Source organism: Cucurbita pepo, chromosome LG15 (assembly GCF_002806865.2).
Source record: "Cucurbita pepo subsp. pepo cultivar mu-cu-16 chromosome LG15, ASM280686v2, whole genome shotgun sequence".
Taxonomy (NCBI): Eukaryota; Viridiplantae; Streptophyta; class Magnoliopsida; order Cucurbitales; family Cucurbitaceae; genus Cucurbita; species Cucurbita pepo.
Window position 1 is genome coordinate 2,046,162 of NC_036652.1, and position 20,570 is coordinate 2,066,731.

At 37.8% G+C, this 20,570-nt stretch overlaps 3 protein-coding genes across 4 annotated transcripts; 1 reads left to right on the forward strand and 2 right to left on the reverse strand.

Moving 5' to 3' along the window:
* Positions 1-1,134: 1,134 nt before the first annotated feature.
* On the reverse strand, positions 1,135-8,846 carry LOC111776244 (outer envelope protein 64, mitochondrial). Its single transcript, XM_023655641.1, has 13 exons — positions 8,309-8,846; positions 8,062-8,214; positions 7,861-7,985; positions 6,878-7,003; positions 6,611-6,793; positions 6,358-6,502; positions 5,284-5,452; positions 4,584-4,718; positions 4,295-4,498; positions 3,456-3,583; positions 3,312-3,363; positions 1,948-2,017; positions 1,135-1,519 (listed from the first exon to the last, which is right to left on the reverse strand). The coding sequence occupies exons 1-13, from the start codon at positions 8,551-8,553 to the stop codon at positions 1,437-1,439; spliced, it is 1,818 nt and encodes a 605-aa protein (XP_023511409.1). The 5' UTR covers positions 8,554-8,846; the 3' UTR covers positions 1,135-1,436.
* Positions 8,847-9,720: 874 nt separating this feature from the next.
* Positions 9,721-15,687, forward strand: LOC111776454 (tobamovirus multiplication protein 1-like). Of its 2 annotated transcripts, none has more exons than XM_023655889.1 (12): positions 9,721-9,991; positions 10,776-10,866; positions 10,951-11,003; positions 11,757-11,849; positions 11,964-12,035; positions 12,163-12,235; positions 12,385-12,430; positions 12,502-12,565; positions 13,184-13,237; positions 13,335-13,412; positions 15,037-15,147; positions 15,341-15,687. In XM_023655889.1, exons 1-11 carry the CDS (start codon positions 9,854-9,856, stop codon positions 15,127-15,129), a joined length of 855 nt encoding a protein of 284 aa, XP_023511657.1. In that variant the 5' UTR covers positions 9,721-9,853; the 3' UTR covers positions 15,130-15,147; positions 15,341-15,687. The 2 variants fall into 2 exon arrangements, with proteins under 2 accessions (XP_023511657.1, XP_023511656.1); XM_023655888.1 differs by having other exon boundaries at positions 9,722-9,991; positions 15,335-15,687.
* Positions 15,688-17,909: 2,222 nt separating this feature from the next.
* LOC111811134 (pentatricopeptide repeat-containing protein At2g21090) lies at positions 17,910-20,333 on the reverse strand. Its single transcript, XM_023697875.1, has one exon. It carries the CDS (start codon positions 19,933-19,935, stop codon positions 18,100-18,102), a length of 1,836 nt encoding a protein of 611 aa, XP_023553643.1. The 5' UTR covers positions 19,936-20,333; the 3' UTR covers positions 17,910-18,099.
* Between the last annotated feature and the right edge of the window lie 237 nt (positions 20,334-20,570).

Sequence of the window (20,570 nt, forward strand, 5' to 3'; positions counted from 1 at the left end):
ACTGAACAAGCACCCAAATTTTGAATTGAAACTTCCCACACGGTTCAATGGATAAAAGAATTCCACATGGTCCTGTGCCAAACTAAGGTTCACTAAAGTTCAAATATATACTCACAAAATTGGCAGCTGCTGCTGGGCTCTGACTCCTTTCCAGCTCTACTCTTTATTTTCACTTGACAATGCACAATTACAATGCTTCTATCAGCTTGGCTTTGTGTTTTCTTTTTGCTATTCTTTTTCGGGTTTTCTTTTCGTTTTCGATACGAGAATTGCATCCTCAACTGATCAGTTTTCTTAATCTCTTTTCAGCAAGATTCGCAACTTTATTCTGCGGTTCGAGGACGAGAGCATGCTTGAAATCTGCAGAAGTATGAGAAACCAAAGCAAATATTTATCGAACGTGCACCGAAACACGCTTTCATTAACAGAGAAAACACTCTCGTCTAAATAAAGGCAAGCATTCCATGGCCAGTTCTGAAACCACCATTAGTCTATAATGACAAAACTTGACATCCCCGTTTTCTTTTACGAGGTCGATTTGTGTCAATTATTCAAATCTATCTCGAAATTTCAGGGTTCGTAACGATAGCCAAAAGGTCTGCTAGATGCACAAAATCAATCTAATACTAAGTTTATATAATTTTTCTCTTAAGTTGTTTACATAATCCTAATCGATTGANCATAAAGTTATCCGTAACAACCTAAGCCCACTGCTAATAGATATTGTTCTCTTTGAGGTTTCCCTTTTGGACTTTCCCTCAAGGTTTTTAAAAATCGTCTGCTTCCACACATTTATGAAGAATGATTCGTTCTCTTCTCCAACCGACGTGGGATCTCACAATCCACCTCCCTTCGGGACCCAACGTCCTCGCTGGCACTCGTTTCTCTTTCCAACCGAGCGGTGTACCATCGAGGACGTTGAGCCTCAAAGGGAGATGAGATCCCACATCGGTTGGAGATGGAGATGGAAACGAAACATTCTTCATAAAGGTGTGAAAACTTCTCCCTAGTAGAAAGCCCGAAAGGAAAAGCCCAAAGAAGACAATATCTGCTAGCGGTGGACTTGTTGTTACGCAACTCTCTAAAATCAACCTAAATGTAAATGATCACAGTGAACAGGTTCAGAAAAAGATCAAAAAAGAGAGAATATTTTCACAACACTGAACAAGCACCCAAATTTTGAATTGAAACTTCCCACACGGTTCAATGGATAAAAGAATTCCACATGGTCCTGTGCCAAACTAAGGTTCACTAAAGTTCAAATATATACTCACAAAATTGGCAGCTGCTGCTGGGCTCTGACTCCTTTCCAGCTCTACTCTTTATTTTCACTTGACAATGCACAATTACAATGCTTCTATCAGCTTGGCTTTGTGTTTTCTTTTTGCTATTCTTTTTCGGGTTTTCTTTTCGTTTTCGATACGAGAATTGCATCCTCAACTGATCAGTTTTCTTAATCTCTTTTCAGCAAGATTCGCAACTTTATTCTGCGGTTCGAGGACGAGAGCATGCTTGAAATCTGCAGAAGTATGAGAAACCAAAGCAAATATTTATCGAACGTGCACCGAAACACGCTTTCATTAACAGAGAAAACACTCTCGTCTAAATAAAGGCAAGCATTCCATGGCCAGTTCTGAAACCACCATTAGTCTATAATGACAAAACTTGACATCCCCGTTTTCTTTTACGAGGTCGATTTGTGTCAATTATTCAAATCTATCTCGAAATTTCAGGGTTCGTAACGATAGCCAAAAGGTCTGCTAGATGCACAAAATCAATCTAATACTAAGTTTATATAATTTTTCTCTTAAGTTGTTTACATAATCCTAATCGATTGAGCAACATGTTCACGTCAATGCATACGCATACGTTCACATGCAACGAAACAGCGGTTCTAGAACGTAAACAATGCAGCTTCAGATATTTTAGTGATAAAAATCATCTCACCTTTGATGGCTTCTTTATAGAGAAGAAGAGACTCTCTGGCAGTTCCTCGTCTGAGATATGCCTTCACATTCTGCGTGAAGAAACGAAACGTTAAGAATATCATCATCTCTTTTGCAGATTGTCTAACGTAAAGATAAATCGATCGTTTTTTAACGACTAAAAACACCAGCTCAGCATACATAGTAACAGAGTATTTCAACCCAAAATGAATTATGTTTATACGTTCCTGCTCAAACCAAAGGCTTAAATATGTTCCTGCTCAGTGTCACGATCATACTTGTCCAAGGCATGTTGCTTATGGCCGCATGTCGGATGTCCCGGTCATGCTTGTCTAAGACGTGTTGTCCATGGTCGCATGCCCGTTCCAAACCCCTTTTATCATGCTTTCATCTTAGATAGACTTTCACTATTTCATGTTGTGTCAATAAGGAGGTATATGACCTGTCACCAAAATCATGTCTACACCCGCTAAAATGCCCCAAAATGTACTATATGGGGATGCGACTAGTCATCAATTCTTCCTACTCTGAGTTATATGTTATTTAAGTCCTGTTTCTTTCTTTACTTATAGCCATATAACGTTACATTCTTCCATTCTTTCAAATTGTTTTCAAATGTATTTCCCCGCTCATGTTTTTTAAAACATTTCTCGCAAACGTGACTCGAGGCTCGAGCATACGCCGACGTTGTCCGCGAAATCCGAATTTCTCACGGCTGACTTGTTCATAGGATTAGAACAAATGTTGTACAATCGTTGTTCCACTGCCGGAAGAGTACAATTGTGACACTCAACATACATAGTAACAGAGTATACCATCACGGGAAGCTACCCCATGAATAAATTTTATAATAATAATTAAGAGAGACAGCAGCAACAACAGCAACAACAAAAAGAAACCTGCAGGAAGTTTTAGTCTAAACATATCTGGTGCATATAGCAACAAATATTAAAATTCCATTGGAGCCCTATTAGGAGGTAGTACAGATGGCATCTTGCATTCATGCCTCTGTTTGACCGCCGCTCGGGGTCTATGGCTAGGTAAAACACCTTCATTTAGCCGTTAATGACTAGAATGTTCCACAACTATCCTTTGTAACGACCCAAGCCCACCGCTAGTAGTTATTATTCTCTTTGGGCTTTCCCTTTCTGGCTTCCCCTCAAGGTTTCTAAAACGCGTCTACTAGGGAGAGGTTTCCACACTCTTATAAAGGGTGTTTCGTTCTCCTCCCCAACCGTTGAGGGATCTCAGTTCGTTGATATTTGGCCTTTTTTGTAATCCTTTCTTTTAGTTTTTGCCTTTGAATGTATGTTTGTGTGTGTTTGGTTGTTTTTCTATATAGCCAAGTATAAATCAGATAGTTACCTTCTTATCAAGTAATATGGCTTTGCTGCAGTCATCTTCAGCTTGTTGAAAGCTACATGTATTGAAATTCAAGTAATTGATGAATTCAGTACACACCAAGTAGAATAAGTAAATAGCTGACTGAAATATTTGTGGGTAACATACCAGCCTAACTCTAAGTAAGCGGCAGCTCGGTTGCAATAATAAGTTGCGTTCGTCCCGTTTAATTTAATCGCTTCTGTATAGTAATTAACAGCTTTATTCCACTGTCTTCCTTTAAAAGCTGCATTGCCCTGCAAATCATTCCTTTTGTAAGTAAACTGTTCAACTAAGAAAATTGAGTATGTTCATCAACAATAACAATGTATTGGAACATGTAAGCTAGTCAACTTTTTATGAACAATGAAAAACAGGCAACCCCAGATGTTTTAGAACGAACAAAGCGAAAGCAAACGAAGATGGCAATCATACGAGCCCTCACTTCATGTAGAATCTCCTGCCACTACATAAATGTTTGGGCAATATTTCCAATATCAAAGCTCAAAAATTTGTGACGATCATAACCGCAGAATCAGTATATGAACACGAAATAACAAATTTGGCCCTCGAAAGGGAGTACGAGAAGTGAAAATCGAAATACAAGTTGAGTAGACCGAAAAGGTGGAAACTATTTTTTTTATGGTATGTAATTCGAGGTTTTATGCCTGAAATCAAAATCTGAAACTGTTACTGATTCACCTAGGACTTTCACCGGATCCCCGGGAAATTACTACACGTTTCTTACTCGTCTGATGTCAAATCACATTTATTTTTCATTGACCAGCCACATAGTTTTTAAAAGCAGAGGAGAAAAACAAATGGATCTTTTAATTAAATCAGAAACTGTAAATTTTAGCAAAAAGGATCTTATGAGTGCTTGAATAAGAACCTACTTCACATCGAATAACATCATCATGGCAGAATCAAGACGGACATTATTAATCGCATCGACAATAGAGGCAAACCTTTTCTTTCAATAGTTCAGAGGCATCCATGTCGCCGTTGGTATCAGCAAATGGCGATAGACTGTTAGACGCTATGCTGACTTGCTCTTGAAGAGCTGAGAAAATATCCAAGACTGTGTCTAGAAGAAACTTATCAGCACCATGGAATGTTAAAAGTGAAATGGATATGGGACAATCATCCTGCCTTCCCAAAGGAACAACAACCTGACAATACGATGTTATAACAACAATAACATGTCACTCTTCGAGCGGTCGACAGAAAATAACTGAAACGAGATTGTTAACTTACTTCACAGCAACCAGACACGCTTGAAATGCTTGATAATGCAAATATCCTATCACGAAACTCCGAAGAAATTCCCTTCTTTGTACTTAGCTTTGGTGGGGAGTCTGCAGTTGTGGGAATTACTAATATGCCATCATCCTAGAGTGAATAATAATATAAGAACAAAAACAGATCAATTTAGTGTACATAAATAATTATTTTAAGAATTACTGACCAACAACCACGTGAGTGGTCATAATGTTCGGTTATGGAGTCTATGGTCATATATAGTAGAGTCTATGGTCATATATAGTAAGTGGTCATATATAATAAACAACTACGTACATTAAAAGGCTATATCTGGTAAACCTATATATGGTAGATAGTTATATATAGATGGTTATATCTCGTAAAGCTATACATATCCCCTTAGACCGTGTATTCTCTATTACTGTAGATAGTTGAAGTCATCAATATAAACCTTTAGCCAATATTCCTCCTTGCATTTTCCGTCTCCTGTTTTTTGTGTTCATTTAGATCGAGTGTGTGTATTATTTTGCGATCCTAACACATAAACGGTACAAAATCACAATAATAAGGGAAGTCTTCTTATCAAACACTCGAGAATTCCTCGTATTTTATAATGCAAAATATTAGAATTGCTGCAAAAGATTCATATTTACATACACTCATTTCAAGGTACACAACAATGAATTGGGGATACCTTTAATAAACTTTGAAGTGCAAGTCTCGTCTCCGTTCTGACTTTATAAAGCGTTTTCATATCATCATAAGATGTTTTAATTGCTGCAAGAACATCTTCAGATACGTTAGATCCTAACTTGGGTTTGACCGACTTAATCCATTCTTCGTGATTTATTTTAAATTCGCATCTGAAAAGTGCATGCCACAACAGATTCATTAGTAGGGGTTTATTGTCCTGAAAGAAAACAACAATTTGAAGATGGAACATATTATCGAACATACAATGTAGCTAATATATCGACAATTATGCATTTTAACAGCCACCATTATGTAGCAATTACAGTTCAACAGTGAAAGAAAAGGTCACCATTGAGCAACGTGACTCAAAGACCAAAATGAGATGTTCGTTCTATTACGTAATGTACAGCACCAACACAACAGACAATACCGAAAGAATATGGAGAAGCCTAATAATTTTAAGTTAAAAGTAAAGAGTAACGGGTTCGTCCTATTGCAGCTATTTCTCACCCACACGCTTCTAAATTTTGAGAATTTATAATGGATCACATGGTTTCACGTAACACAAAAATTAGCATGTCATTTGACACGCATCATGTTGTAACGACCAAAGTCCACCGCTAGCAGACATTGTCCTCTTTGGGTCTTCCCTTTCAGGGTTCCCCTCAGGGTTTTTAAAACGCGTATTCTAGGGAGAGGGTTCCATACCCTTATAAAGGGTGTTTCGTTCTCCTCCCCAACCGATGTGGGATCTCACACATGTGCACAATTTTAGGTGCAACGCCCAGGAAAAAATGCAATTATCTATAAGTAAGAAAATAAAGGAAACAAAAGGTTAAGGTGAAAAATAAATAAATATTACATAAGTTGATTTCACTATGGTGCATGCACAAAGGGATGATCACCCGCAATAGTATCGGGTGGGAAGTCGAGCAGCATCCAATGTCTATTTGTGCTTCATGAAATATAGGGGCGACGATCTTATCAAAAGAAATATAGGTGTAATATATACGCGACTCTGCTTCTTAATCCATAAGTAGACTGACATGAAGTAGTTAGAATCACCTGAGCTTACCTCTGTAATAAAATCATAACAGATGACAAAGCTTTGAAAATAGAAATTCCTTTTTGCGAGTTCGGTGGTTGTTGGAGGAACTCTTTCAGGCTCGGGATTTTAGACACCAAGTACTGACCAAAGTTCATGTGTTTTGGAGACTGATCTGCAGATGCAAAAAGCTCAAAAAATCAATATAAACCTAAAATAACCTTTAAAGCACTTGAACTGAAAGCTTCGATAGGAAATACGTGTGAACGGTCCTGAAACTTACAACCAGATAGATTTTCTATAGCCTTTTTAACGACATGAACAGTCTTTTGCAAAGGAACCTTGGAAAGCTGAAATAGATCATCAGCAAAAACAAGGCGTCGCATCCTTCGAGGTTCTACTGAATTCAGTTTGAGTAGAACATGCCCAACACGATGTAGAATGGATGGATCACGAGCAAACCATCCTTAACAATGACATACAAAAAGTACTCGAATGAATATCCGTGATAGAAAAATGAAGAAAAATGTCAATTGATGTGCCATCTTACCAACAGTATCCAAGCTCGGCGAATTCGACAAAACTCTATTCATTGGTATGACTCCATGAGAGGGTCGAAATGCAAATATACCACAAAATGAAGCTGGAATTCTGATGCAACCAACCGTATCCGTGCCTAAAATATAAGAAATTACTTCATTATGAGATTGAATCTTGCTAGACTCGCGAGCCTCGTATATACTAAAACAGAAACAGACTTGAACTGTCTTTGGAAATGCTTCTCAGAGTAAAGATTTTTCATTTAAGAGAACATTCTAATGCTCTTATAAAGAAAGTGCACCAATATATATATATATATATAGATAGATAGATATAGACTTGTATATATATCATAGATACTCTGAAATGTTGTGGTACCGGGACGAGACGAGGTGACATACTACAATCACATACAAAAGTGCTGCCCTTCGGCTCTGCAATATGGAACCTCTCACTCTCATTCCTTTATAAGGTCCTATCGGGATAGGTAGGCCCAAGCCTTTCGCCTCTTCCCTATCGAGCAATAGTTCCCCACTGCTGACAAATAGGAATTTAGGCCGTAAAAGAAAGGTACCAGCCCCCCCACAGAGATTTGGCTTTCCTTATCTACGTGCACACTGCATATACATACATATATATATATATAGCTTGTATCCATGCGCTTCATATTCACCTAGAGTTCGCTCCCAGAAATATAGCAATCCCCACCCCTTCACGTCAATCCCATGAGCCTCTTATCCATTCTCATTCGATCACAGCAGGGGAGAAAGTAAAAATAGAAAAACTCACATTGGGTTTAGGGATAATCAGGCTCAAACCAATGACTTCCGTCACGTCAAGGCAACACTCTACTGCTGAGTTATATTTCTTGCCTTGCCCCCATCGAGAAATAGATATATATATATACATAAATGTATGTATTTTCGGATTGGATTGCCTATTCACTCAAAAATTTAGCAATACATTATAAAAAGAAATGGAAACTATACTAACCAAGAGCAAAGTCAACAAGCTCTCCTGCAACAGCCACGGCAGACCCACTAGAAGAACCTCCAGATACAAATGATAGAAACTTTGGATTGGTAGGAGTTCCATATTGCTTGTTCTCCCCAGTAATCCTAAATTAACAATCAAACAAACACCTCAAGAACATTGACAAACAAATTTACTGGGAGAATATGAACAGCGGCTTACCCAAAACCCAGTTCATCCATCACAGTCTTCCCAACACAAGCAGCCCCATTCATGAGCAGAAGAGTTACCACCCCATTGGTCTTCTCAGCAACATCATGAGTCCTCTTCCAGTCCGGATTGCCAAACCCCGTCACATAGTCCTTCACGTCGAATCTAAAGCAACCCACAAAATCAAACGATCAAGAACACAAACCCCTGTGAGATTAAGAAACAAGAAATCGCAGAGAGAAAAAGGAAGAATACGAACACATCCTTGACGGCGAAAGTGAGACCGGTAAGGGGAAGTCTGGCGGCGGGCGGCGGCGGCTGAGGGAAAGGTTTAAGCTCAAAACGATGGACGAAGGCACCAAAGTCCTCTCTCTGCAACACTTTGCCATTTCTTCTCCTTCGGGTCTCTGCATAAATTACGATTCCGGCGACGCTAACCCCGATCAGGATCCAGAGTTTGGGGTTAGAAGCATTGGATTGCATGAACTTTAGGGGTTTTGACATGAATCGGAATCGGAACAGATTGATTGGGGTTGAGAATCAAAATGAATGAAGAAATTAGAAGAAACGGAGGGTTTTAGGAAGGTTTAAACCGATCAATTTGATTCGGTCTCCAGTTCATACAAGCTCATGTCTAATACCCATTACCCATTTAAGCCCATGTCTCTACCCAATTACTCATGGCCCATGAAAGAAACCCCATCTCAGCCACACTCCATTTCAGTTTCATGCACTCGCGAAGCCCCCACCCTCGAGCATTGCAGCTGGCGACGCCCATGTCTCACCTCTCCAGCCACCCGATCGGCGACGTGGTGGTTTCAATAAAGGGACTTACAGTCGATTGGACTCCATTGTCTAGATACCCATGTTGATCATAGTCATAATCATCTCGACCGTAGGCCTTCTACCTTCATACGGCATTGTTTCATCATACTTTCGTCCATTGCGAAAAATTCCCTACTACTACCTCTATTAAGAATTTGGGTGGCTGATCATCCTCTCGAACTAGCTACTGATCATTTAGTAAGCTATTATCTCACCAACTAGTTAATCAGACGCGAGCCCCTCCTTACACGGATTCCTCCTTTTGCTCCTTAGCATACGAGGTATTAGCAGCCAGCTGCAGCTGTTGTTTCCCTCCCAAGAGTATGTTTTTACGCATTACTCACTCGTTCGCCACTGGAAACACCACTTCCCATTTGACTTACCGTCTCATACTCACTCATCCGCCACTGGAAACACCACTTCCTATCCGACTTACCGTCTCATACTCAAAATAAACTAATTTGAATTATTTGTTTATAAAATTTAATTTAAAAAATACCCTAAAATTTTGTCATTTATTTAAAAAAATTACTTATATTATCAATATTACCATTAATAAAATTTTCAAAACTATGTAAAATTTTAAATAAAATTGTGTGGTGATGACTTAGGAAAAAATATTACAAAATTTTAAAATAATAATTATATATATATATATATTTTTTTTTTTTTTTTAATAAAAGACAAATTGAAAAATAATTAAGGAATTTAAAATTAAAATTAATATCCCGATAATGATATCATATTTTAATCCACGTCATATTATCATACGTGTCATTAAGTTTCCCACAAGACAAGTGAGAAGCCGTCCACGTGTCACAGATTTCTCTCTCATAGACCAAATTACGCTCTCTCGTAGCCGCGCCCGTCATTAATGGCGAAGAAAGCTTCTCCCCTGCTCCATTTCGCGCGGCATTAACCAAGAACAAGAAGGCTTCTCCTTCTGCGATTTTCTTTTTTTCCGTTTTTTGAAGCTCTAATGACGAGGGCTTTGGCGACCGGCTCGGCGGTTGAGGGATTGGAATGGTGGAATGGAATTGATGAATCGGAGCAATGGCAGAAGGGGATTTATTCCGCCTTGTCCTCCTCTTATGGCCTCCTATCGATCATTGCCTTAGTACTCCACTTTTCTCTGATCTCACACTAGTAATATTGTCAATAGTCTTTTTTTTATTTCTTTTGTTGTCATTTTTTCCTTAATTNTGAGTTCTTCTTTTTATTGGAATTAACATGGCTTCCTACCTGATGGATTGAATCTGTCTTCCACATTGCACTCTCATGTATCATCAAATCGACAGAATTGGGATATCTCTTTCATATTTATTTATTTATTAGGTTTTAAACTAAAATAGATTTGTGGGTGTGCTGTGTGCTTATGCTGTATGTGTGAGCTAACAAAAATGGTTAGAAGAACTGATTTTCTAGATTAATTTTTAGATATTAATTTGAGTTTCACACTCATATGAGTTGGGATTTAATCCTTCGGTAATTTTGAGTGATCAATTAATTTTTTTTTTTTTTTTTTTTTTTTTTTTTTTTTTTTTTTTTTTTNTATGGAAACTCGATATAGCTATCACACGTTGGTTATGAAACAAGACCGACACTAGAGTATATGTAAGGGTCTAGCAGACTCAATTAATTATGTATCAAGTCAACAGCCAAATTTGGTGATTAGATTTAATAATTCCTTTTGGGCATCGCTATCAAAGGAATTTCATAACTATTCTTTAGGCATAGTTATCTTTGATTGGAGCCCTTCTATGATATAGCTAGTTGGTTTCTGATTAGGAAAAAAAAAAAGGAACTTAAATTAACTTAATGGGCCGTCTTGAGGAAAAGAACACAACATGTTGTTGTCATAATTAACGCCTAATACGTAGAGTAATTGCTCAAGTTTTCAGGTTCAACTTATTCGGATTCAAATAAGAGTGCCAGAGTTCGAGTGGACAACACAAAAGGGGTTCCATTTGATGAATTTCATTGTAAATGGATGTAAGATTGTATATTTGTTAGTTTTATTTTCGTATTTGATATTCTATTTGATGAGGTAATGCTACCTTAGTTTCATTTTGACAGTGAGGGCTATTATCTTTGGGCTTTATAAGAGTGTCTTCCTCATTAGACCGAAGGTTGGTTTCTTATATTAATTCACTATTGCCAACTATGATCGTCTTAAACTCTTAATGTCCTATTCAAGCCATGGTTATCACTTAATGATTGAGTATATCTAGGCCTCATATTGATATTCTTTTGGGATTATATAAGAGTTAAAAGCATGATAATCTAAACTAAAACTTTTGATTGATCTTATTATAAGCACCTCCCCTTTGTTATTAGGTTACACGTTTTTTCAGAATATTTCTAGAATATTCAACATATCGAGATACTTAAACAGAAGACAAGGAAGAATAGAAAGAAATACTAGTAACAGTTATTCATGCACAAGTTGATTATTTATTATTATTATTATTTATTTATTATTTGTTTTTGTATTTATGGTAATACCATATTCAAGTTTATTTATTTCCGAACTATGAGACATCCAGAAGGGTTTCTGAAGGTGAAATGAATAAGTAAACATAAACAAATAAAAGCATTGTGCTTTCTGTTAAACTGTAAGGCATAATAATCCAAGGATTTCTTCCCCCCTCTGATACTGGGAAACCATGGCATTTTTAGAGATTCTTTTCATTATGTAGTTTTATTACCGATCATCATCCACTGTCAGCAGGGCATCATATTCCCATATAAAAAAGCATGTCAATTTGTAGACTTAAAATTGATAATTTAGATATGCAGAGAGACCCACGTTCCTTTTCCCATGTTGTAACTGCGATTATTTTCTCTCTACTGTACGGCTTGAAACTTTCATGCTGGTAAAGGTTCTTGAAATGGTGGTTATGGAGATTCCTGGACTTCTATTTTTTTCAACGTACACACTGCTTGTTTTATTTTGGGCAGAGATATACCATCAGGTAATTTGTTATTATGATTATTATTTAATCTGAACAATATTATATTACATATTATATCAATTCTACGCAAGATTCATCATTGGCAATCCATATCGGTGATTATTTTTCTTTCAGGCACGAAGTCTTCCTATTCGTAAGCTGAAGCCTACTTACTGTATCATCAACGGAGTTATGTACATTATACAGGTAAAGTAAAAGGTGTCAGCCAAAAGTTGTCACTTGTCAGTACTATATGAAACACAGAATGCACTGATTTGGTCGATTTGTTTACATTCAGCTTTATTCAATTGTTTTATTTGTCATCGTGTTTTAGATCTGCATTTGGATAATTGTGATGTTAGACCAATCTCCTGGTGCAGTTATAGCTGCCAAGCTCTTCTTTTCAGGTTGCAGCTCGAAACCTGCACTCTCTCTTACATCTAAAGCAAATACTATTTTTTGTGATGTATAATCGGTGTCCATTTCAACTGGAACCTTTTGGCTTCCACATTCTAGTTTATGGAGGCATAGTAATTTTTTTCTTTATTATTTCCAGTGGTGGCATTTTCTGCTGCAGTGGGTTTCCTGATATATGGTGGGAGGTAAAAAACGAGTATGAATTCAGGAGCTGTGGTTAATTATGTTCCACTCTTAACAATTACTCTCTTAACAGGCTATTTGTCATGCTGAGGCAGTTCCCTATTGAATCTAGAGGACGCCAAAAAAAGTTGTATGAGGTAGGTATCTTAATGTGTTTTACACAGGATTAAAAACGCTTAAAGCAATAGATTTTGTGAAAGCTGTATATTTTACAAATTTACCCTGCTTAATAATATCATTGTATTAGAAATTCGTTGCGACATCTTTGTATTTCAAGATTTCATAGCTCATTTTGTATTTAATTAGAGAAGTCTATCCCGATTAGAATGATCAAAAGATATTTCAAATGCTACGCTGCTGTTCCATTATTCAGTTTCAATCAGGGTTTGGTTGAGAAATTGGAATGAGATTAGCTTTTTAAACATCAAGGACATAATTGATGAATGTGTATATTTCAAGGTTCAATGATGAGTTTAACCTCTTAAAAGATTAAGTTTTAATGAAGCTCATGTTGATTTCAAATTATTAACTACTACGGGTTGGTCTCATGGTCAATATGGTCATGTGGTCTATGTAAATATTGAAGGGCTTGGAGGGAAGAGTTCGAATCATGGTGACCACCTACTTTGAATATAATATTTTATGAGCTATCGTGGCAACAAATGTAATAGAGTCTGTGATTATCCCGTGACAATGAAGTTGACTGAAGCACTCATGGATATAAAAAAATTCTTATTTTTTTCTTATCTTCGCAGGTTGGTTTTGTGACATCAATTTGTTTTAGCTGTTTCTCTATACGATGTTTGGTGGTGAGTTTAGGGTTACAGTAATCTTGATCAACGTTACAGTAATCTTGATCAACATTCTTTAAGTGACAATATATATGCATATTTGTTCACCTTGTAGCTTGCTCTCTCTGCATTTGACAAGGATGCAGATCTTGACGTCCTAGATCATCCCATTCTTAACCTGATATACTACCTGGCAAGTTTTCAATCCCTAGTTTATATTCTAATATTTTATCTACAATGCATAGATTACCCTTTTTTAGGTAGAAACTGTGAGTAAAATATTTTGCCTTAAATATTTAATTGTCCTTTCAATGTGCGAGGTTGCCTTTACGAATTATTATGACAGCACGAATTCGGCTTTTATTCTCCAGTTTCGGCTAGTAAGATTATTGATTGAGTGATGAAAAGTTGCTCGTGGGAGAAGTTGATGAAGGGGGTTTGGTTAAGTGGGAGGTGGTGGTAAAGCCCGTGGAGATAGGTAGATTGGGGCTTCGGAACTTGGATTACATAACAAGGATCTTCTGGCTAAGTGATTGTAGTAGTCCTCCATGGAGCTGGTTGTTGTAGTCCTTCATGGAGTACAAAGTTAGCTTGAGTAGGAATGCACCTTTTTGATTGGGTTGCAAGTGGTAGTTTTAAGAGCCCCAGTAAGAACTTTTGAGAACCTATTGCCTCTAGTTCTCTTTTGTTTCTCAGGTTCTTATTAGATGCTCCATTGGTAAAGCTCGGAAGTTTATTTTGGGAAGATTGTTTCTACGCTTATATCATCTCCTGCGTAAGAGGTTGCATTCAATGACTTTGGTTGTTCCCTCCTTAGATCCCCCTTTCGTCCTTTCCTTTGGTTTTTGTTGCCCTCTTTTTGAGGAAAGAGGCCATAGATGTGGCGTGTCTTCTTTCCCTTCATAATCAGCTTCTTTCCCTTCATAGTCAGCATGGGTAACCACTAGGATTTTGACTCCTGATTCTTCTAGAGGCTTTTTTTTTAGTTCTTTTTTCCCATATGGTTTGCAGTCCCTGTTCGAGCTGCCTCACTTTTTCCTCTTTGAAAGGTTACGATCTCAACGAATGTCAGATTTTTTGTGTGGCATGTTTTACGTAACACTATGGATCATGCTGAACAACACTCTTCCTTTGTGTTGTACCCACGATAGTTCATTCTTTGAAGTGGCAAGAGGAGGACCTCCAACACTTCATGTGGGGTTTACAGATTGCTTATTTTCTCATGAGCTAGTTGACAAGGTCATTTGGTTTATACTCGTCTTAAAGTAGAGGTTGTTACTCTATGATCGAGGAGGTGCTTTTGGGTTCATTGTTCAGTAGAAATCCAAAGTTTTTGTAGCCCGCTAGTTTCTTTGCTGTTTTGTGGTGAAAAGATCAACCTCTGGCTAAGTTTAATACCTCATGATGGGGGCGGTTATTAGGCCTTTTTATAATTACGATCTTCATTTGATTTTGTTGGATTGAGGTTCCTTTCTTAACCCAGTTTTTGGACTCCCTTTTTGTTGCGTTCTTTGGCTGCCTATTGTAATAGTACGAGCACCAAACTTTCCCTCCTCTTCTCTTGTGCTTCAATGTGGGTTTCAAAACATTCTTCAAAATGAGTCCAAATTCAGTCAAACTGAATCACGTGATGATTAAGCTCCACAAGATAAAAATTGTTGGCGAATTGCTCATACGCAACTAGAGTACTTTTGTGGGGTTTAGTTTTCTTGTTAACTTATCCATTGAAGTTGAGCAAACCTTTCATTTTCGTTTTCTAATTTATTTACTTCTAGTTGTGTAGAATTCTAATGAATTCGATGCGTATGTTTCTGCAGTTGGTAGAGATTGTACCTTCGGCATTGGTTCTATTTATACTGAGGAAACTTCCTCCGAGGCGTATATCCGATCGGTATCATCCCATCGAATGAAGCTCTCGACAATTTCTGGTCAGCAGAACTTTCCATTCTAACTATGCATCTACTTTGTGCAGATGACGTTTTGATCTTAGGACTTTGATATTAGAGATTTCTGTTTTTTCTCTGATTGGCTAGCCTTCTAATTTAATCCAAAAGTGGTTCCATAAGCTAAAAACAATATCCGCCCAAAATATTACATCTTTCAACGTGCATGCAGCTGCAGTTGATAGCGTTTATTCCATCAGCATTGGTTCTTTATACTGAGAAAACTTCCTCCAAGGCATGTACCTGGTCGGTCGGTTTTCGCCCCATCGAATGAAAGATCTCGACAGTTTCTGGCAGCCGAACTCTCCATTCGAAATACACCCTACTGAATGAAGCTCTCAACAATTTCTGGTCAGCAGAACTCTCCATTTTTAATTGTGTATTTAATTTTTGTAGACGTTTTGTTCTTTAGGACTTCCATTGCTGTTTTCTTTTACTTTCCCCCATTCTTTTGTTGGTCTGTTTTGGCTGCATTTACCATACACATTTTGTGTGGCTTCTAATTTAATATACCTATTTGTTTCACCTAGAAAAGAAAAGTATGCCTAAAAGATTACGCATGTCATATACAAAAGCTCCCATTATTTTCAAGATGCTTTATGATTGCTTTAATTAAAGCACCTGTAATAAATTCTTTAATGTTGGCCATGCGAGAGCAGTCTAATTTATAATACACTAGAGAGGAACCTACTAAATTAAAATGTGTATAAAATTATCGGCGAAGTAAAGTGATAAGTGAAAATCACTACAAGGGAGTAGATTCGGATTACCTTATTGATCGAATATCTCAAGGCAAAAACATTGTCTGAGATTCGAATCACTCTATAAGCAAGATTGATCATGTCGAGCTTGAATGATTCTACATGCAACCTAAATTATATAGAATTGCAAATAAACTTAGTCATCAGCTAAAGAAAGCACAAATCACAAATGCTCCCTTTACTATATTTTTCAAGTCTCTTGGTTCATATCATATTATAAAGATACTTTAAGTGAACCAATTTTATAATCTTTTGTGTGTCTATTGTGGAAAATTGTTTTTTTTGGATACTAAAGCAATATGGGAAAAGGGAGCCAGAGAGGGTTGATGCTATCTGTATTCTGTTATTGTAGTTGAGTCGAAAATGTTTGGATTTTTTTTTTTTTTTTTTTTGATGCTAGGTTTAGGGGCTAAGGAATATGATCTGTCAGCTGTTTCAACATTGATGCTTTGGAATTGTCGTAGTTTTACGCCTCGTCTAACTAGGTTAGAGAACCACTTCAAAATATCGGTGATTAGTGTTGAAGAATCATATGATCTTAAATTGTGCACATCTCGACTATCTTCATAGGACAGCTATATATATATCTTAATTTGTGCACATTTCGACTTCATAAGACAGCTATATATATATATCTTAACTTGTGCACATCTCGACTAGAAGTAAAGTTTGGGGTTTCATTCGAATAGGAGACGAAGCTTTGGTGACGATTTTGGTAGGTTACAATATTCATTCTTCAAGGAGGTTGGTTGGAGACTATCTTAGTTACCCATAGCAAAAATGAAAACGTAAGTAATTTGAAGAATTGAAACAAATTCTTGAACCAATAATGTCAAGAGAGTAGTTTTTCTTTTTTCCTTTTTTGTGAATGGTTTTAAATTAAGATGAATGCTTGTATCCATTCAAAGACAACCTCATGTAATTTGAGGTATTCTACCCTTTCTCGTTTAAGATTATATTTTGTCTCTCTTTTGGCACTGCTATTTCACCGACCCGAGCCATTTTGTTTTATGATATTGAGTCCGGTAAAATCAATGAAATGAAGACTCACACCTCAATGTAGCATGTGGTTGATAGAGTACATTTCATTAGTGATAGAGAGACTTGGAGTCTTGGACTTAAAAGGATGATAGTCAGTTCGGTTCCTTTGGTTTTGGGCTCGATCAAGAACCGAACAAACCAAACCAAACCAAACCGGTTTGGTTTGCGATTTTGCTACTCAGAGAACGAAAATCACCAGTAGGAAACAAAAATTGTAGGGTGGCTGTGCAGTCGAACAAGAGGAAGAGGGCTGTCTAGCCATGGCAGTCAAACAAGAGAGAGAGAGGGAGGTCAAAGGAGAGAGAAAGGGAGACGGCTTGCGACTGAAATGATAAAATATAAGTGAGAAAGAATATAGCGTCCTATTTTCACCTTCATTCTCTCCATAATTTAACTTTGAATTTTAATATATTATAGGGAATGATCGTTTATAATCAATTTTATAAGTATTGGATGAAAAGGAATGATCGTTTATAATCAAGGAATACAATCTCCATTGGTATGAGTCATTTTTTAGAATCCCAAAGCGAAGCCATGATAGCTTATACTCAAAGTGGACAATTCATACCATTGTGGAGAGTCAGTTTATAATCAAGGAATATAATCTCCGTTGGTACGAGGTATTTTGGAAAAGCCTAAAGCAAAGCCATGAGGGCTTATGCTCAAAGTAGACAATATCATATACTATTGTGGAGAGTCGGTTTATAATCAAGGAATACAATCTCCATTGGTATTGGTATGAGTCATTTTGGAGAAGCTTGAGATGCTTGGAGAAGCCCAAGGCAAAGCAATGAGAACTTATGCTCAAAATGAACAACATCGTACTATTGTGGAGAGTCGTGTTCGTCTAGCCTAACAGTAACATTTTATATAAATCATTGAACTTCATTCTCGTTTTTCTATTTTGCATCAGGACTTAAATAAGGCAACATATACACACAAAAGTATAATCAAGAAACTAACTCGAGCCATTATTATTGATTAACAATGAGATAAAAACAAATTATGATGAAGGAGTAATACCCATTGTGTTCAATTATCACATTCTATGTGGTTTGTTCCATTCTTAACAGGTAAAACTTGGGAGCAGATCTTCTTGAAAACAACCTGCATGGCAATAACTTTGAAATTCTTTTCAAACGATTGAAAAATCCTCTTCTGTGTGGCTGGCTAGCTGTTCTAATAGAGAGTATATTTCCTCCTTCAATGGATGAAATCTATCAGAAGCTATGAAAGAATGTACCTTGTTTTCAATGTCAATCCAGCTTATAGCACGCTCTTTCCTCACTAATCTCTCTTCCATTACTTCCCTGACCTGCTCTACCGACTCCCATTTGCCGAGAAACGCATACAAACTCGCAAGAGATACATAGGCTGCAGAAGATCGAGGCTCCAGCTCGATTACGTGCTCAGCTACTTTTCTTCCAAGCTCTATATTGCCATGTATCCTACAGACTCCGAGTAATGCATTCCATATCCGATCGTCGGGTTTACAAGGCATCTTCTCTAGCTCGTTTACCAACTCGGTAAAACATCCAGCTCGACCCAAGAGGTCGATTAAGCATGCGTAGTGTTCTTGATCGGGGAGAACGCCGTGATCGTAGCTCATGGCCTTGAAAAACTGAAGTCCTTCGTGCACGAGACCTGAATGACTACACGCGCTAAGGATCACGATGAATGTGATCCTATCAGGCTTCAATCCTGATTCAACCATGTCACTGAACATCTGCATTGCTTTTTTCCCGTGACCGTGCTGAGCGAGGGCGGATATCATCGTATTCCACAATACAACATCCTGCTTGTTTCCCAAAAGGTAAAAAACGCTGCAGGCAGCTTCTAACATGCCACACTTCGAATACATGTCGATGAGAGAGCTGACGACTATTGTGTTGCATCTGAAGTTGGTTCTGATCAAATAGGCATGAACTTGTTTACCATGCTTTAGTGCAGCAATGCTGGCACAAGCACAGAGACAACTACTGAACGTAAATTGGTCGGGATTAACTCGAAACTTCATCATTTGTGTAAAGTAATCGAGTGCTTCATGTCCCAAACTGTTTCTTGCATAGCCTGATATCAAAGCTGTCCAGGAGACAGGATTCTTTTCAGGCATTTGATGAAACAATCCGCTAGCTAAATTCATATCACCCCATTTAGCATATCCAGAGACCATTGTAGTCCATGCAAGGATATCTTTAACAGGCATTTCATCAAACAATCTCTTTGCACATTCCATCTCTCCACATTTTGCATATGCATCAACAATTGAACTAGAAAGAACTATATTAGACAAGAATCCAACAACCAACACCTGCGTATGAACCTGCTTGGCGAGCTGCAATTCCTTGAGCTTCACACAAAGAATCAAAAGACCAGCAAAACTAAACTCATTGAACCCCATATCTTGTCTCCTAAAGTCTCTGTACAACCCAATAGCTTCATTCAAACACCCCTTCTTAGCATAAGCAAGAACCATTGTGTTCCATGATATGACATCCTTCTCTATCATTGTATCGAACAACTTCCTAGCTTGATATACATTTCCCAACTTAGCATACCCAGCAAGCATATGGTTCCAAGAGTACAAATTTCTTACAGACATTTTATCAAACACCTTACGTGCCTCTATGTCACTGCCACATTGAAAGTACATACCAATCAAATGGTTCGCAATGATAGTTGTAGGGCGTTTGAAGCCCGTGAGTTTCAAATGCAGATGAACCGATTTTCCTCCTTTTAATGACTTGGCTTTGGCACAAAGTCGCAAGAGGTGGACGAAAACGCTAGTGGGTAAGCGTATGCCTCTTTGGACAAGTGGGTCGAGGTGGGAGAGGGCTTCCGGGAGGTTCCCCTGAGAAGAGTGGTTGAGAAGGGACTGAACGATACAAGGGCGAGTGGAATCCGGGAGTTGCTTGGATTTGGGGCGAAACACAGCGGGGTTTTTTAGGGCTTGGGAAGAGAAAGAGGGCATTGCAGAGGGGCACCATGCGAGATAGAGAACCCATTCATCTGTAGGGGCTAGCAGCGGCGGCGGCGGCGGCGGCGTTGAAGATGCTCATCGCAGTCCGAAGAGAGAAGGTTCAAACTCACAAATCTGAGGTTTACAAGTTAAGGAGCATTCAGATCGGAAATCGAAAAACCCGGGGGTCTAGAACACCAATGAAATTTGGCCCGTTGACCCATCGTGTTCACCTCCAAGAAAGAAAGAGAAGACAAAGCTCCGCGCACAATGGTTAGACGTCGCCGGAGAAGAAGCCCGATGGAAGAATGAACGGCGGCGGGGGGAGAAGACGAGGGAAAAGAAGGTTTACGACTGTTTTTTGTTTTTTTTTTTAACTAAATTATTGAAAACAGCTGTAGACTTTCCACTTAACCATTTCACTAAATTATATAAAATACTCTTGAATTTTGTATTTTATTTTAAAAAGCCCTAATAATTGTCCAAATATATATATATATATATAATTAATATATAGAAATATGTTTCATCATGTTTCATATTATTCATTTTCATGAAATTCTCCATTTATTTTTGCAAGAATCGAGACATAAATTTGTGGGAATGAAATTCTCTATTTATTTTTGCAAGGATCGAGACATAAATGT

Bases quoted from the DNA above. Each gene is read 5' to 3' on its own strand.
- LOC111811134 (XM_023697875.1), bottom strand. From the start codon at position 19,935: ATGCCCTCTTTCTCTTCCCAAGCCCTAAAAAACCCCGCTGTGTTTCGC.
- LOC111776454 (XM_023655889.1), top strand. From the start codon at position 9,854: ATGACGAGGGCTTTGGCGACCGGCTCGGCGGTTGAGGGATTGGAATGG. The intron at 11,004-11,756 runs GTTGGTTTCTTA...ATGCTGGTAAAG, and splicing joins TCTTCCTCATTAGACCGAAG to GTTCTTGAAATGGTGGTTAT. The intron at 13,413-15,036 runs GCAAGTTTTCAA...ATGTTTCTGCAG, and splicing joins TTAACCTGATATACTACCTG to TTGGTAGAGATTGTACCTTC.
- LOC111776244 (XM_023655641.1), bottom strand. From the start codon at position 8,553: ATGTCAAAACCCCTAAAGTTCATGCAATCCAATGCTTCTAACCCCAAA. The intron at 6,794-6,877 runs GTAAGATGGCAC...GTCATTGTTAAG, and splicing joins GCCGAGCTTGGATACTGTTG to GATGGTTTGCTCGTGATCCA. The intron at 1,520-1,947 runs GTGAGATGATTT...ATACTTCTGCAG, and splicing joins CTATAAAGAAGCCATCAAAG to ATTTCAAGCATGCTCTCGTC.